The sequence below is a fragment of the Miniopterus natalensis genome, chromosome 1 (assembly GCF_054644295.1).
Source record: "Miniopterus natalensis isolate mMinNat1 chromosome 1, mMinNat1.hap1, whole genome shotgun sequence".
In the NCBI taxonomy this organism is placed as follows: domain Eukaryota; kingdom Metazoa; phylum Chordata; class Mammalia; order Chiroptera; family Miniopteridae; genus Miniopterus; species Miniopterus natalensis.
The window spans coordinates 143229563-143245673 of NC_142081.1; the positions used below are offsets into that span (position 1 = coordinate 143229563).

A 16111-nucleotide genomic window follows, 5' to 3' on the forward strand; every position below is an offset into this window, starting at 1 on the left:
AAATAAAAGTTTCAATAATTTAATTTTCTATTGACTAGAATACACTGTGAACATACCATGGTGCTGTATATGCTTGGTACTATAGCTTAAAACATACTATTCTAGTTTCCTTCTATCTGATTATAATTATAAAATGAGATTTAGGGGATTCATGAAGCATTTAGTACTTGATTGTTGTGTTTTTCTATTGTAATCTACAGTATAGTCCACTCTTGTTTTTTCAGTTGTCCTGTTACATTTCTCATTAACACTGGCTAACAGATAGTTTATTTGTTTTTGTAAAATAGCATTAGAAATATAAATAAATGTTTGAAATTATTACTATTAATCTGCACCGATGCTATTATTGTTTTTTATTTAACTTCATAGCTTAGTTTAAATCCTTGAAATTTGTGTTTAGAAAGTTTTTATTTGATTTAGAGACTATTTGTTATTGTTTGATACTATCAAACTCTGCAGTTCCCTGGGTAAGAATCTGTATTTTGTGTTTTACAAAGTACCTAACACATGTTTAACATTTGAAAAATAACATTCACTATGGGGAAAATATTAGTTATTTTGAAGTGCACCGCTTTAGTGAATTACACCCGTTACTTTTTTCTTGGTTAGTTTATTTTACAGTTGATGAAGACTTCTAGAGATAAGTGAATGCTGTAATAAGCTCACTTTTAATCTCAGTAATTGCCCTATTTCAGAAGTTTACGCATTCTGCTAATAAACTACACATATTTGTTCTGGCTGGTTTGTACTTGAATTTATCACCCACTAAAGGTTACATAATCCTGGATTATCAACAGCAGGGAAACAGATATGTACTTGTGATACCCACTGTGTTTAACCTCTAACAAAAACCTCTCAACACAAGATCTTTCTCTGTGAAATTGCAGATTTTGGAAAAGAAAAAAATTGTAGAAGATTCAGAAGCCAAACATATAAATTGAACAGGTTAATCCCCTCGTGCTCAGAATTAGACGTAATGATAGTCCCTGAACAGTAGAAATAGTATTGTCTTTGGGGAAATGTGGCTGTTGTGGAAAAATATTGGGTTGAAGTAGATGAAGCTGAGAGTAGAGTGGAACTCTGATGGTGAAAATTACTCAGCGATTCAGTAATGTCTTTTCTAAAAGAAAAATTGCAATCTGTTAGTTTAGTATAAACTGGAAAAACTTGTAGAAGAAGTTATTCTAGTTCATGCAAGCCTTCCAAGATGATAAAAGCCAGTATTTTGGAGGAACTAAAAGTTCTTTATAGAAAAATAAATAGTGAGTCAGGAATTAAAAGTACTTGGCTTCTAAATCTTAATATTGGTGCAATTTTAAAATGCTGGTCCATTAAAAATCTGTTTTTCACCTGCAGTTTATTGTTTGACAGTTTTTTGTTTGTTTTTAATGACTACTCCTCTGTCCCCAGGCATCCTAATTTGTGGATGCTTTCTTTAACCTGGAATTCTGTGACATTAAATTTTTGCTTAATGTCAGTAGTAAATGAACCCAATGATGTTTTTTGATCTATTTCCTTTTTTATAGGCAAGTAAACAGGACCAATGTGTAAGTCTGAACATTAATTAAAAGCTATTTAAATAATTTTATATGAAAGTATATTTTATATTACATTTTTAAAATGTGTCTTCTGCTCAGGATGGCAGTTTTATCAGAGTGCTTTAAAGGCCAGCAATTGTATAGCAATTATACTGGGACCTCATCCTAGTATGTGCAGTACTCTCTAGTGTTTCTACTTTCCAGTGTAGTAATTTAATTGTCTGTGTGAATTTAGAAACAATGAAACTCTTTGAAAAAAATAATTCAGTTGTACTATGGCTATACTTATTTGCAGATTCACTAAATTAATTCAGACATGCATACCTAATTACACATATGATATATGCATGGTTGTTGTTTGGGGCACCAGTCCCTTCTCAATGGAGAGTTACCAACATTTCTCTAGTCAGCAGATGCAAGGCAAAGGCTTGGTCCTGGTTGTGGTTATCTTTCCAACTTCCTCCCTCCTCTGCCTGAGATTATTTTCTGAAGGGCTTGCTTGTCCTCAGTATGCTGGCCATGATCTTTTCTACTTAGCGGTGTGCCTGGTTTCAGGGACTCTTAGACTTGCTCTGTGACTGATTCATTGTCCAGCCTGCAGATCACAAGGCCTTACTCAGCTCACTACAAAGAGCCCCTTGTTACTGCCCTGGCTGTTTATTGCTGTTTCTCTTTAGCACTACTTTGCTGTAATCTACAGTGAGTAAAGTCTTAAACTTGTTTAATGACTCCCTAATTGCCATACTGACCACTAATCTCCAAATAATTCCTTCTTTGTGGTGGGTGGCTTTACACACACACACACACACACACACACACACACACACACACACACACATACATGTATATTTATATATACTTGAACCCCCTTAGCCTATAATTTCAAAGCTCAATCACTAGTTCTCCAGCAATGATACTAGAAATAAGGATGATTCCCTTCCCTAAGAAATAAAGACAAATCCTTTCTGTATGTTAGTTTCAGTTTCCTACTTCAAACTCTGTATTCCCCTTCAGAAGACATAGATCAGAAGGTGTTGGCACCACTTGTGTGTGAGAATCGTTTCCAATAAAGTTTATTTAATGTGGGCTGCAGTCATCAGGGGAGGGAAGCAATATTAAAAGGCAATTACTCAAAAGTAATTGTTTGCTTAGGTATTACTTAGTAGTGGATTACTTAGGCATAAATTGTGTATTTCCTGATAGTAAAAGAGAGAAAGGTATAAATATGTAAGCATGACAGGATGTTGGTCACTCTTGCACCATTTGGTTGTCCTGAGTTTGGATATTAGAGTAGCCAATTCAAAACCAACCCAGTCACCCCATTTAGGGGGAAAAACAGGAAGGAGATAATGACAACATTGCCACCTTCTCACCAAATGGCTTCAACTGCTCAGTGTTTCTAGTAGTTCTCACTTCTCTAGTATAAAAGCAAATGGACTCTTTCTCATGGGGAAAATAACCATCATGTAGGTTGCTAATGGATAAGGGTAACAGTGGTTTGAGGGGAAAAACCCTATGTTTTATTTCATTATCTTTGATGTGCCAATTTCATTAGATGCATAACTTTATTCATTTCTGATGGAAATATGTACAGCTCTGTTAATAATCTATTAAAAACATAACATACTATTTTTTAGAATGTTCAGTTAGATGGAGGGCTCTTGTCACAGAAACTAGGAGTACTGTTAGACTTAAATGATGGTCTTGTATTGTGGTTTTGTATTGATTGTTATGAGTTAGTCCTGTATTGTGGACAGGAAGCCACTGTCAGAACAGAGACAGAATGGTTTCCTGTAGGCAAACGTATCAAACAAGGGGGCATTTTATCTCCCTATTTGCTTAATTTGTATGCAGAACATATATGAAAAATTGGGCTGAGCTCAGGGGAGGTAGGAGTGAAACTTGGCAGAAGAAATAGCAATAACAAGATATGCAGATGACACCGTCTTACTGTCAGGAAGTAGCACTGATTTGAAATGACTTCTAATCAAAGTTAAAATAGAAAGTGCCAAAGCAGGACTGCATTTGAACATCAAGAAGGCAAAAATCCTGACTACAGAAGAAATACATAACCTTAACATAGACAATGAAGACATTGAAATTGTTAAAGATTTTGCTTAATTTGGTTCAGTTGTTAATTCCTATGAAGACCGCAGCCAAAAAAATCAAGAGAAGCCTGCGACTTGGAAGCACCACAATGGGCTAATGAGGAAAGATCACCAAGGGCAAAGATGTGTCATTAGAGACCAAGGCTAAGATCATCCCCATCCTCAATTCCCAATTACTGTGTAAGGATGTGAGAGTTGGACAGTGAAGAAGGCTGATAGGGGGGAAAAGAATGGGTTCATTTGAAATATGGTGTTGGAGATCTCTGTGGATACCCTGGACTGCCAGGGAGATGAACAAGTCAGCAGTCCTAGAGCAAAGTAAGCCTGAAACATTGCTGGAGGCAAAAATGGCAAAACTGAAACTGTCCTATGTCCTGGCATCATGAGAAGGCAGGTTCTTTGGAAAGGACAATAATGGTGGGGAAAATAGAAGGCGGCAGAAAAAGAGGAAGGCCAAATATGAGATGGATTGACTCCATAAAAGAAGCCATATGCATGGGTCCCCAGGAGCTGAGCAGGTTGTTGAGGGCAGGACACTGTAAATGTCACTCACTCATAGGGCCACTGGGAGCCAGAGTCCACTCACCACCATGTAACAACAGCAAGGAGTCCTTTTATTCCGTGTATTGTGGTTCTATGTCTTTGGTTCTTTTTGAACGTCATATTTCTATCAGTGCTGGACCCTAGTTGGGTAGCCTGCCCACCAGCAGTATTCCATTGAAAAATGAAAAACAAATAATGGGAAGCTAGGGGGATGCGGGAAGCAGGGGTGTATGTTGGTGAAGAATGAGCTTGCTTTGGCTGGAAGGTATAAGATAAAATAACTTGTCAAAACCTGGATGTTCAAGAAGTGCTGTTAAATCTAAGTCACATTCAATGAAAGGCCCTGGTCTCATGGGGAGTTGGAGGCTGTGAACAGCCAAGCTGACGGCGTGCGTCATTGGGTGGCATTTGTTGTATGTACTTCTCTTTGACATCAGAGGGTGGAGAGTGGGGCCCATGGCATCACATAGAGGTAGCCATTTATCAAGGTCATATTGGATTCCAGGAACTCTTCCAAGCCCGTTATAATATTAACACATTTAATTCTCACAGTAGCCCAGGAAAGTAAGGTAGTATTCACTGATAAAATTCATTCTGTGAACCTCTTAGTGTCCAAGAAACAGTCACATCATGCTCATCATTTAATCACAAAATTATTTTGAAATATTAAATATCTACACATATATAAAACATAAAATATCAAAAATATTATAACATGGTGATTGACAGCAAAAGCTTTGAATTAGGCAGATGTAAATTTAAACCCTGGGCCATCCATGTTTAACAGTGACCTTGCCCAGCCTCTCTTAGCCACACAGTTTTCTTATCTATGTAGTGGAGGCAATATTTACTTTTTAGGTCTTTAAAAATAGTTAAAATAAATAATAAGTACGAAGTAAGTGGCTTTTTTGTTTTTTAAATATATCTTTATTGATTTCAGAGAGAGGAAGGGAGAGAAAGACAGAGAGAGATAAAAACATCAGTGATGAGAGAGTCATTGATCAGCTGCCTCCTGCAGGCCCCCGACTGGGGCTCGAGCCCGCAACCCGGGCATGTGCCCTGACTGGGAATCGAACCCCGATCGCCTGGATCCTAGGTCACTGCCCAACCGCTGAGCCATGCCCAGCTGGGCTAAAGTTAGTGGTTTTTGAAAAGAGACTACATAGCTCTTTCAGTAATTTTTGTTAAAAGGTAAGAAAGTTAAGGAATAACTATTCCTAGTGATTTTTTTGTACTTTGTTTTACAGGATATTTTTTTCACTTCATAACTTTTTTTTTTCATTTTTAACATCTAATATTGAAGTTCATCTTATGAAAATACTTCATTAGTATTTAAATATAATTGATTTTTTTTTTCTTTCTCAGCAGTACATAGTACAGGGATAGGCAAAAGTAGGTTTACAGTTGTATGTGAAGTAAGAGTTTATTCCTATTTATTAATTATTGTGTGTATTGTTTTCCATCCGAACAACTATAAACCTGCTTTGCCCAACCCTGTATCATGATGTGTTTTATAGTTGATAGCATTTAGATTCAGTTTTTATGATACATATCAATAGTTCTTTTTCTTCAGGAGGCAGTAACATGTGGGAGTTGTATATTCCAACTTCAGTTGTATGTGTATTATGTCAAATTCCTGAACCTTTCTTTACCTCATCTCTTACCTGCAAAAGGAAATGTCTATTCCACAACATTGTTAGTATTAAATTAGAAAATGTTTATAAAATTTCTTAGCACGGTGTCTTGATTTAGAATTGTTAAGTGCATAATAATAATGGCCATGGTTTTTATTGTTATCTTTATTTTTCCAGTTAATCTGTGAATTAGTGGACCTGGATGCTAGAACCAGGTCTGCCACTAATTAACTTTGGAATCTCTGTCTCATTTTCCTGTTTTGGAAAATAATGTTTTGGCTAAGATGCCTCTAAATTCCCTCTGGCTCTAAAAGTTTGTAATTTTATTATCTAATTCAGAGTCTTAACATAATGTGACCATAAAATGAATTTCTTCGTTTCTTTCAGTTTGTGGGGACATCCATGGACAATTCTTTGACTTGATGAAGCTCTTCGAAGTGGGGGGATCTCCTGCCAACACTCGCTACCTCTTCTTAGGGGACTATGTTGACAGAGGGTACTTCAGTATCGAAGTAAGTGCACATCCTGTCTTTTTAGCTGCTCAGTAATGGATCAACAGTATCTTAGTAAAATAAAAGTGGTAAATATCATCGCCTTAAGGAAATTCCCTAGTCTATAACAGTGAACTCTAATACACTTAAATCTTGGGATATTACATCTCCTATTTTCAGTTGATTCCCATATGCTTTTTTAACGTATAGAGATGCCAAGGAAATGGCGGAAAGTAAGATTTGGCCTTTTGTACCTTTTATATAACTGCAACTTTGCAAAATTACATCATATTTACATTACCCAGTTCCGTTTCCTGTTGAGAGAAGTAATCAGAGTTGATTAAATATGCAGAAATGTGCTTGCATGATTATGACTTACAATTATGAGATAATAAGCTATTTTTGTAAGTTGATAGCCCAGTGCAAGTGTGCCTCTGTGTCTGCATTCGTGTGTGTGACTTTGTGTGAGTACACTTGCAAGTGTTGTGTTTGTCTTTTGACACTTGTCATCTAACCAGGGTAATTTGTTAAACTCATTAATTAAAATGCTACAGATAACCTTTGAGTAGAGGCTCTCCCCCAGCCTCCCATCTGCTTCAAGTAGAAATTACATTCAAAATGAAGGCAAGCATCTTGTTTCATTCAGCTGTTTGTTCCTCCTGGTGCTTCACGTGGCGTCATTCATCGAAAGGGCTTATTAAACTTACTAAAAGGAATGGTCGAAGCAGGAATAAGTTTTAAAGAAACAGTTTATGCTTAGTAGCTGGCATTATAAGTGTTCTTGGAAAAAAAGCATTAAAAGAAAAACAGTTTTTCTTAATTAAAGACAGAATTCAAATTTATGTAAGTCTCACACCAACATTTAAATACACCAGGTATTTATAATAGCCGTATAAAAGAGACTACAATCTTTATGTTTTCATCATAATTTATTTACTGCAGGAATATTTAATACTAAAAAACATGTCACTCTTAAAATAGCTTTTATTTTTCAAACTTCCATACTAACTTTATCTTTGGTTAATCAGTTCTCTTCACCTCAATTCACTGACTATACACACACACACACACACACACACACACACACACACATATGTATATGTGTATGTATAATGTGTTGTTGTATATAAATCCATTTTTGGATTTTTCCAAAATAGACTTTGGAAAGTACATTTTTAGAATTTTATTTGGTAAACATGTATTATCAAGCACATAAAATATATATGTACTACGATTGGGCCTATAGAGGATTTGAAGAAATATATATCCTTGCTCTCTAGAAAAACTACATCTGTGTTGGAAAACATACCTATAAAAAACTCTGTAGAATCAAAAGCAAGAACAGGTGGTCATCTAGGATTCAATTATTATTTTAATTGATTATTAAAATCTTGTGATAAAGGAGGTACAGAAAGTAATTGCCATTGGGATACAGAAAAGTGGGAGAATATTGAGAGCACACACACGGCTGGAGAAGATGGAGGAAGAGAACCAGTAAGATCTGCTAGGAGGGAAATCGAGGAGGAGAGTATAGAGGGAAAGGCTGGTAACCCTCATAGACCTCATTCGGGGGCTCACTTGTCCAGCTTGGCAGGGAAGTGTGATTGAGTACAAATTTGTAAGACCTTTATGTCACATTAGGGCTAGTAACTGCCAAGAGTAAGAGGGGGAAAAAGCCCTGCACAATGGTGGTTTGAACAAGATAATAGTTTATTTCTCTCTCCAGTAAAAGCCCTCAGATGGGCTGGTGTGCCAAGCACCGTGCCAGACCCTTTCTGCCTTGTTGCTCTGATGTGCGTGTTCTCATTTCAAAGGCAACCTCTTGACCCAAGACGGCTGCTACCCCAGTTTCAGCCAACCTGTCCCCACATTACATTCAGCTAGAAGGAAACGGGGAAAGAGAAGGGCGTTTCCTCTCATTTAAGGACGTTTGTTTCCCAGAAGTGGCACAATTACTTCAACTTGGGCCATATTTGTTGATGTGACCATAGGTGGCTCCACTGTGCAGCCAGATTTGAGAAAGACTGCAGAGGCAGAAAACAGCAGTGCGGGGTGAAGAGTTTCTGCTACTTAAAGTTGTGTGGATATTTTTAAAAATTATTTTAGTAACACTAAAATTCATCTTATTTATTTAACATTTATATGCTATAAAAGGTTCTGAGGATGAATGAAATAGGTGTTCTAATTTCCTCGAGCGTCACCTAAGCAAGACTGTCCTGATGGGAATGATTATTTTTATTAGCCAAATGTTAGAGTGTGATGGTGAAAATATTTTTAATATCATAATATTTATGATTTTTAACAACTTAATTTTTTTTTTTTTTTTACTTAATCAAAGACAGTAACACTGTTTCTTATTAATTTAGTAATAAAGATAAAGTACTAAATCATATGACACAGATGGACTTCATTATTTCACCAATTCCAGTTTTGGATAGTATTTCTTAAACTTATTGGTCTTTATTTACCTTTTATTTTTTACTCAAAGAGTTAGTGCTTCTGAAACTCTGGCCTCAAACCATTTGAAATTTCCTAACCTCCCCCTAATTAGAGCTTTTTAGAACTCTGTTTCCTTAAGCGAAAGAAGTTCAGAAGCAGGAATCACAAACTTGTTTCTCAGCAGATTTTTTTTTAGTGTAAATTAATCTAGATATTTGAACTATGAAAGTTGTGATATTTTGTGTAATAATCACCTTTTAAATTCAAGCAGAGGATCAAAGAATGAAACCAAATGTTGGTGACGTAAAATGTAGGCTTCACAGGACATTTAAAAGTTCTGAGAAGCATCTATCAGAGTCCCCATCGTCAGAAAGAGCTCTTTAATTAAATTCCAAGAGTCTGAGAGTACAGCCCCAGGGACTTGCCACATGCATACAGAAATGACAAAAAAGTGATAGAGTCTTACATGTAAAAATGATCCATTTTTATTAAACAGTGACCTTTGAGGGACTTTGGGATTTCTCAGTGATATTGTCATATTTAAAATAGAACAGACATTTATATAAAATATACTTACCGAGAATACTTTGGGGCTTTTTATTGTGTATTAAGGAAGCCGACATTGTTTGCATGCTACAAATGCTATTGTTTGCGAGGTATAAATGATCTCATTTTTCCCGAGCAGCGTTGCACGGAGCGTGTAAATGTCTTCCTTTTATGCCTGCAGAAAGCCAGGCTCAGGGAGTCGCTCACGTAGTAAATGGCTGTGCTGGGATTCAAAGTCTGTGCTCTTTCAACTGCTCCCCATAGCTTGGCCATGTCTTCACTAAAAAAAACAACAGAAAGTGGACACCTCAGGAGTGCAGAAACGGGCAGACACTCTCACCTTCGCTCACGCGTGTGCAAACACGCACGCAGAGCCCTCTCCCCACCCATCCATTCTGAAGGTCACAGCACTCCATGTAAAATATTCTTTTTTGAGGACAGTGAGGTTAGTTTAAGAAGAATCCTAAACTAAGAGCTCAGTTTTTCAGCATGCACTACCCTAACAGGCTTCAAAAGGTCCTTCATTCATCTGAATAATTCAGGGCACCACTGCGGGTACCGTCCTTTGGCTCGCCTCTGGGCAAAGAAGAGCACTTAAGTTTAATTTTTACCAAATCGGCTTTGAAGAGTGGGCTCGGATTTCAGACAGCCTCTGTCGGGTAGTGTTTACGGGCACCAGGTAATGTGCTCTGGGCAGTACACAGAGCTCATTTTATGTACTCGCTCCCTGCCTCTCCCCCCACCTTCTCTTCTTGCCAAGATCAGAAACCGTTCCCCACAAAGTTAGCCCAAATAAAACAAGCAAGCTTTTGAGTAGTGATGAAAGAGGTCATTTTGTTTGGGGTAATAATTTGTCTCGCACCAAATACCATCCTCTTTCTGATGATTGCATTATGCTACCTAACGTCTTTGATCAAGCATGTGTGTATACACAGGTCCACGCCTGAGTGTGTTTCTGTGGGAAGGCGGGGAAAAACAGAATTGCAAACGGGCGCACACAGCTGTTTCCTTCTGTTCGCTTCCTCGGGCTCCCTTTCTAGCCCTTGCGCCTGGCACTGCCTGGAGCTCAGCAGCAAGCCCCCCCCCGCTGTACTTACATCCAGATCTCAGCCCAGTCCCCAAACACGTTTAAGCACGAAGAGTTGTGTTTATTAGCAGTGAACTCCATAGACTAGAATGAAGCGCAGCAAGTCGAGCAATGCTCCATGCCTCTGCCTGAGAGTGACAAGCGAGCCATGCAGCAGGCAGTGTTAGGTGGCAGAGGGATGCCACAGACACAGGGAAGAATGTCTCCCTGCAGCGGATCGTCTGTGCGGAGCGCTGCTAGTCCGCGAGGCTTCCCTACGTGCCTGTCACACCCGGCGAATGTCTAGGAGGAGCTGCCTTTGACACTGCAGGAGTTTAGATCTTTTCCCAGCCAATGCACATCCTTCACTTGGCTGTCTTACGATTGAGAGATGGTATTTTTTATTGGAATGTGTCACTGCCTGGGTAGTTACTTTAGAGAGCTGATTGATGTATGTTTGAAGCTGTATACGTATTTTTTACTTGCTTGCTTCCTCCTTTGCTTTCTCCTCTAATCCCCTCTGCAAGTTTTCAGGAATACCACTTATCATTAAAAGGCCTGAACTACAAAGCTATTGCACCACAATTGTTAAATAAAGAAAATGATATCCTTAATGTTGCTTCAGAAAGGAAGATGAATACGTTAGATACAAGACTACCTTTGTGATGAAAAATAGAAAGATAGAAGATGCTCACTTTCTCTGTTGAGTAACCCAAACTGATTTTAAACTGTAAATATCTGTTTAATTGTTTAGAGTAAGACTGGAAAGACGGTCAGGGTCCAGCTGAACGTGATTAATGCAGCTAATTTACATCTCACCTTGGAAAGAGGCCAGTGTGACTTGCCTCTCTGTCTCCACCCTTACCATTTAATTCAGTGAAAATTTTACTCAAATTAGCCATCTGATACCACGTAGATGAAAATACCCAATTACTTAGCTGATCTGTATTTCATTGCTTATTGACTGTGAGAATTATTTTACAAGAGACTTTCCTTTTTAAAAATAATATCAGGTCATGATTTTGTTTAAGATTTTCGGCTCTCCAGAATGTTAGAACTTTAGAAGGCAAAATAGTTGCCAGCAAGACAGTGTTGTGCTTGGCAGCCCTCTCCCGCCAGATGTTGGGGGTGAGGGCCGACAGGGCTCCACTCGCCAGCCCAGCCTGCCCTTTCATTTGCCAGGCCACTTCTTCCACGCTGGCTGCATCCGTGGTTTTATCCAGTGTTTGGGAAGATATTTTATTCTTGCCACAGGGGAGAAGGAAATAAAATGTGAAAACAAGATTCTTATTTTTAGGGTATTTTGAGCCAAGAATTTGGAAATTGCATTATTTTCTCTTTCTCTCCTCTCTCTCTCTCTTCCTTTCTTTCTCTCTTCTCTTTTTCTTTCTCTCTCCACCCCCTTCCTTTCCTTCCCTCCCTCCCTCCCTTTCTGCTTTCTGTGTTCCTATGTTCTTTCTCAGTTATACATTTACAGAAAAAAGAGCTAATATTTCCTAAACTCCTACTATATACTAGGTGCTTCACATCCATTAAGTAATAAGGGACATTCACTGTGTATTGAATCATTTAAAAAGTAGATAGGTGTGATGGGACATCATGGAATATTTCTGGATCACTTTTTGAGGTTTCAGTTATGAAAGAGATGCAGTAATTAAGCCTAGAGGTGATAAAGCCACCTACTAGTGTCAAGAATGGATCTGTCACAGATGGCAAAAAAGAAAACATGGGTTCTAGAGTATGATTCCTCTGCTGATATTTGAGGGGGGTTAAAAATTGCATTTTAGATTTTAGTTGGAGAGATAATAGCTTTGCTTTAAAATAAATTGTTACAGGCAAAACTAATCTAAATAGTTCAGTATTGTGGTTACATTTCCAAAAGAATATTGATGGGGGACAGGGAGAGTGTAGAGGAGCCTTCTGTATGATGAAATGTAACTGGATTTGGGTAGTAGTTTCATGGGAGTATACATATATACACATTTAATTGTACATCAAAAATATGTACACTTCACTGTATATGTTATACTTTAGTAAAAACAAAAGATAAAGAAAACATTTCTAAAAAGTAGCTACAGTATAGCCAACATATGTATTCTTTCCCCCAATATAAAAATAGCATGCATTAAGTGTAGCAATTTCAACAAGTAAATATAATTTTTAAAGACTTTACATAACCATTTCTATTAAAAAATTAGACATCAAAAGGTAAAACCAATTTGGAAGTGTGTATGTATATTTATATATGTGTATGTATATGAGGTACAACCTTATAAACTTTAAATTGGAAATAGTTCTCTTACTGACATTGATAATGGTTTATAAATATCTTCTCTGAAATGTGAGATGAGCTTGAGCAATACAAACTCTTTTCATGAGAACACATAAGTGCACCTATAAAACCTGACACATGGTGATCGGAAACGCAGGGAGCCACACTGAGATAACAGGGAAAAGATCGTGATGCTCCAAGGATCACTCGGATAAGCCACTTGGTCAACTTCTCAGAAACAGTAATACCATTTTTCACATGAACTTTAGCTAATAACTCTAATTAGAAAATTAAGTAATATATAAATAATTTGATGTCAACCCCTGATTTTTGTTTACTTTAATCACAATTGCATAGTTGGAGACAATATCTTGCTTGCAAAGCACAATAATGCATACTTTTTCTGATAATTAGTGTTTTCTCCAGTACTTGGGCTATATGTTCGAACATAGTTATTTCCACTCATTTAATAAATTGCTAGACACTATGATTCTTCACAGGTAGCACAACCAGTGACTTGCCAGTAGCTTCTTCCTCTGGACATGACCCAGCATATTTACTCTATGTTGGAAAGCTCTGGATTAAAATATAAATATGTGTTTTTCGATTTCAGATTTTAGTAACCAGCATCAGACTTGTCTCATGTTTCTATGGTTCTGTATCTTCTTAGCCTCACTTTTAGAACGTAAACCTAGTGAGGGTAAGATAGCATACTTGTTTTCAAAGAGTGGCTTGCTGTTCCCTGTGGGTTCTTAATGAATGTCCATCGAGGATAATGAAACTGATGTTAATATTTGAGTATCCGCTTATTTTAATGCACGTGCCAGGAGGTATACTCCAAACCCAGTTAATTCATAGTTGGCCCTTATTTTTACACAAACGGAAATACCCAAGTAACTAAATTTGAGCGTTTTAAGGTCTATGAAATGTGTCCCCTGGCGATTAGCAGCATTTATAGTGCGATTCCCTGGCCTTCAGTTTAATTATATTTACATATCAAAACCGCCGAAGGCTTTACACAGCAGCAGCAGCACTGAAATGCAAGACAAGGCGGTGGAGGCGAAGAAGGCTAGTGAAGGGGGACGTGCGGGAAACAGGCGCTGGCCGGGTCAGCCTGGGCTTGTCAGCGTTTGCTTGCAAATCCGCTTACAAAATAAAAATAATTAGCTTTATACAGACGTGTCTTTATTTTATTTATCAATTGCTAATGACATTTCTCGTCATACTTTCCCATCAGTGTGTATGCATTTCTGAGCATATTTTCACTCAGGCTTCTTCCCGCAGCCGGCTCGCAGCCCAGGGCTTTCTCATGCTCATAGACCCTCAGCGCCCATATATGTTTGGGGTTCACACAAACCTCGGCTTGTACCAAAGTGATGTTTTCCAATTGGTTTTCAGTGCCCCCCTTAAGAAGGTCTAGCCTGTGGGGACTTTGGGTCACAGCAGAGCATCTGATGGATGTTTCCCTGGTGTGTCCGCCGTGGGATACTGAAGTGTAACGATACAATGTTTATATTTATGTCTTTGTTCTTTCTCAGTGTGTGCTGTACTTGTGGGCCTTGAAAATTCTCTACCCCAAAACACTGTTTTTACTCCGTGGAAATCATGAATGTAGACATCTAACAGAGTATTTCACATTTAAACAAGAATGTAAGTATATTTCAAGCCTCTTCCTTTAACACCGTAAGCGCAAAATAATCATTTTAATCCATACCAAGTGCACATTACAGTATGATCTCTTGCTTCAAAGTCAAAAACTTTTTTAAAGAACACGCTATTTTATGCCGTTTCATATTTCTAAGTACGGATAGTTAAGGGAATTTAGAATTTCTCTTTAAGTTATATAGTCTCTAAAACGTTGAATTGGTATTTGATGTAATTTATCCTAAGAAACAGTGATTAAATAATCTTTTAAAAATAGCCAGCATGCTGCTATTGGGGACAGTAAGCCTCCTCTTTAACCCCAGCTCAAGGAGAGCGAAGGGAGGGAGAGTCAGCCTTGCGCTCCTATTGGGATGCAGCACGTTTGCCAGCCTCTAGTCGATTTTACAGGATTGAAGATGACTTCTTCCTTGAGAAAGAAATACTAGAAGTGACGACTATACTTCGTATACATTTTATGAAGGCCTCCTCTCAGTTGTCCCCATTGTCCCGTGAAACTTAAAACGGTCTCTGTCGTTTAGTCCTGTATTCAATGGAGCATAGTGACTTCTCTCAAAACATTAGATATAAGTCAACAAGAAAAAAGCAACGTGCAGTGATGCAGAAACAACTTGAGAGAATTTCTTGCCCTCTGGTTTCCTATAAGATCATTTAGGAAAACCAGCTTTATGGCCATCTTTCTATTGGTCTCCTACTTGTTTGTGTATATTTTTCTTGAGATACATCTGTAGATAAACCAACAAGGATATATACAAAAGTTCTCTCCTCTGCTATATAAAAAGTTACTAAAAACTGAAACATGTGGATGAATAGCAACAATAAAAGGTTAACACATAACTCCTTAAAAAATATTTTAATCATGCTTCAGAACTTTGCAATATCTAGTTATATGCTAATAATATGATTCTATGAAATCATGAGAGTAAATATTTTTTAAATCATGTTTTAAAAGGTAAAATAAAGTATTCAGAACGCGTCTATGATGCTTGTATGGACGCCTTTGACTGCCTGCCCCTGGCTGCCTTGATGAACCAGCAGTTCCTGTGTGTACATGGCGGTCTGTCTCCAGAGATCAACACTTTAGACGATATCAGAAAAGTAAGTTCTGTTATTTTCCAAGTTTAATCATTCTGTGTGCCTCGGTAATATGGAGAAGACATTGATTTCCCTGCCTTTATCACTAACTTTATCCTTTTGAACTAAAATGATTTAAAGTAGTCATGAATCTCTTTTTTGTATTATTTTTTTTCTAAAAAGAAAGATATACTTGGAAGAGTTTTCATCTCTAAAACCCCACCTTACCATTTGACATGTGTCATTAGAAATGTAAAATATTTGATTCCTAAAAAAAATACACGATTTCATTTCCTTTTGGTTTGCTTCCAACAGAACCCATTGTGCATTCATGGTGTATTATAGCTAGAAAATGTTGCTTTGCTCCTGGGAAAATATCACAACTTGACCTTTAAAATGTGTTCATATTATTATTGTTTTAATCTATCTGTTACAGCTTAAAACTTTAAAGTAACAAAGGCAATGAGAATATTCTATTGATCATATCGAGTGTCTAGGTAAAAAACAGTAGATATTTTTAAAGAGGCATTTTCTACTTAATTTAACATTGTCCGTTCCTTTTGTTTTAGCCAATAAAAAGATGAGTTAGATTGAATGTGGAAGTATGTTTCATATAAGAAAAGGTAACATATATGGGACAGTTTTATGTAGTGGAAGAAGAGGCAATCTTTCATTTCTTTGATTATGCTCAATATTCTTTTAAAAAGCTCCTTGGTTTTAAAGAAAAACTGTATTTAG

General features: G+C 37.4%; 1 protein-coding gene across 1 annotated transcript in view; it reads left to right on the plus strand.

The window, feature by feature from the left end:
• PPP3CA (protein phosphatase 3 catalytic subunit alpha) overlaps positions 1-16111 on the plus strand; it is a 285468-nt gene that overhangs the window by 202745 nt on the left and 66612 nt on the right. The window contains exons 3-5 of the mRNA XM_016223594.2: positions 6211-6335; positions 14176-14287; positions 15252-15397. Of these exons, the coding sequence (XP_016079080.1) occupies positions 6211-6335; positions 14176-14287; positions 15252-15397 (383 nt within the window). The remainder of the gene's footprint in view (positions 1-6210; positions 6336-14175; positions 14288-15251; positions 15398-16111) is intronic.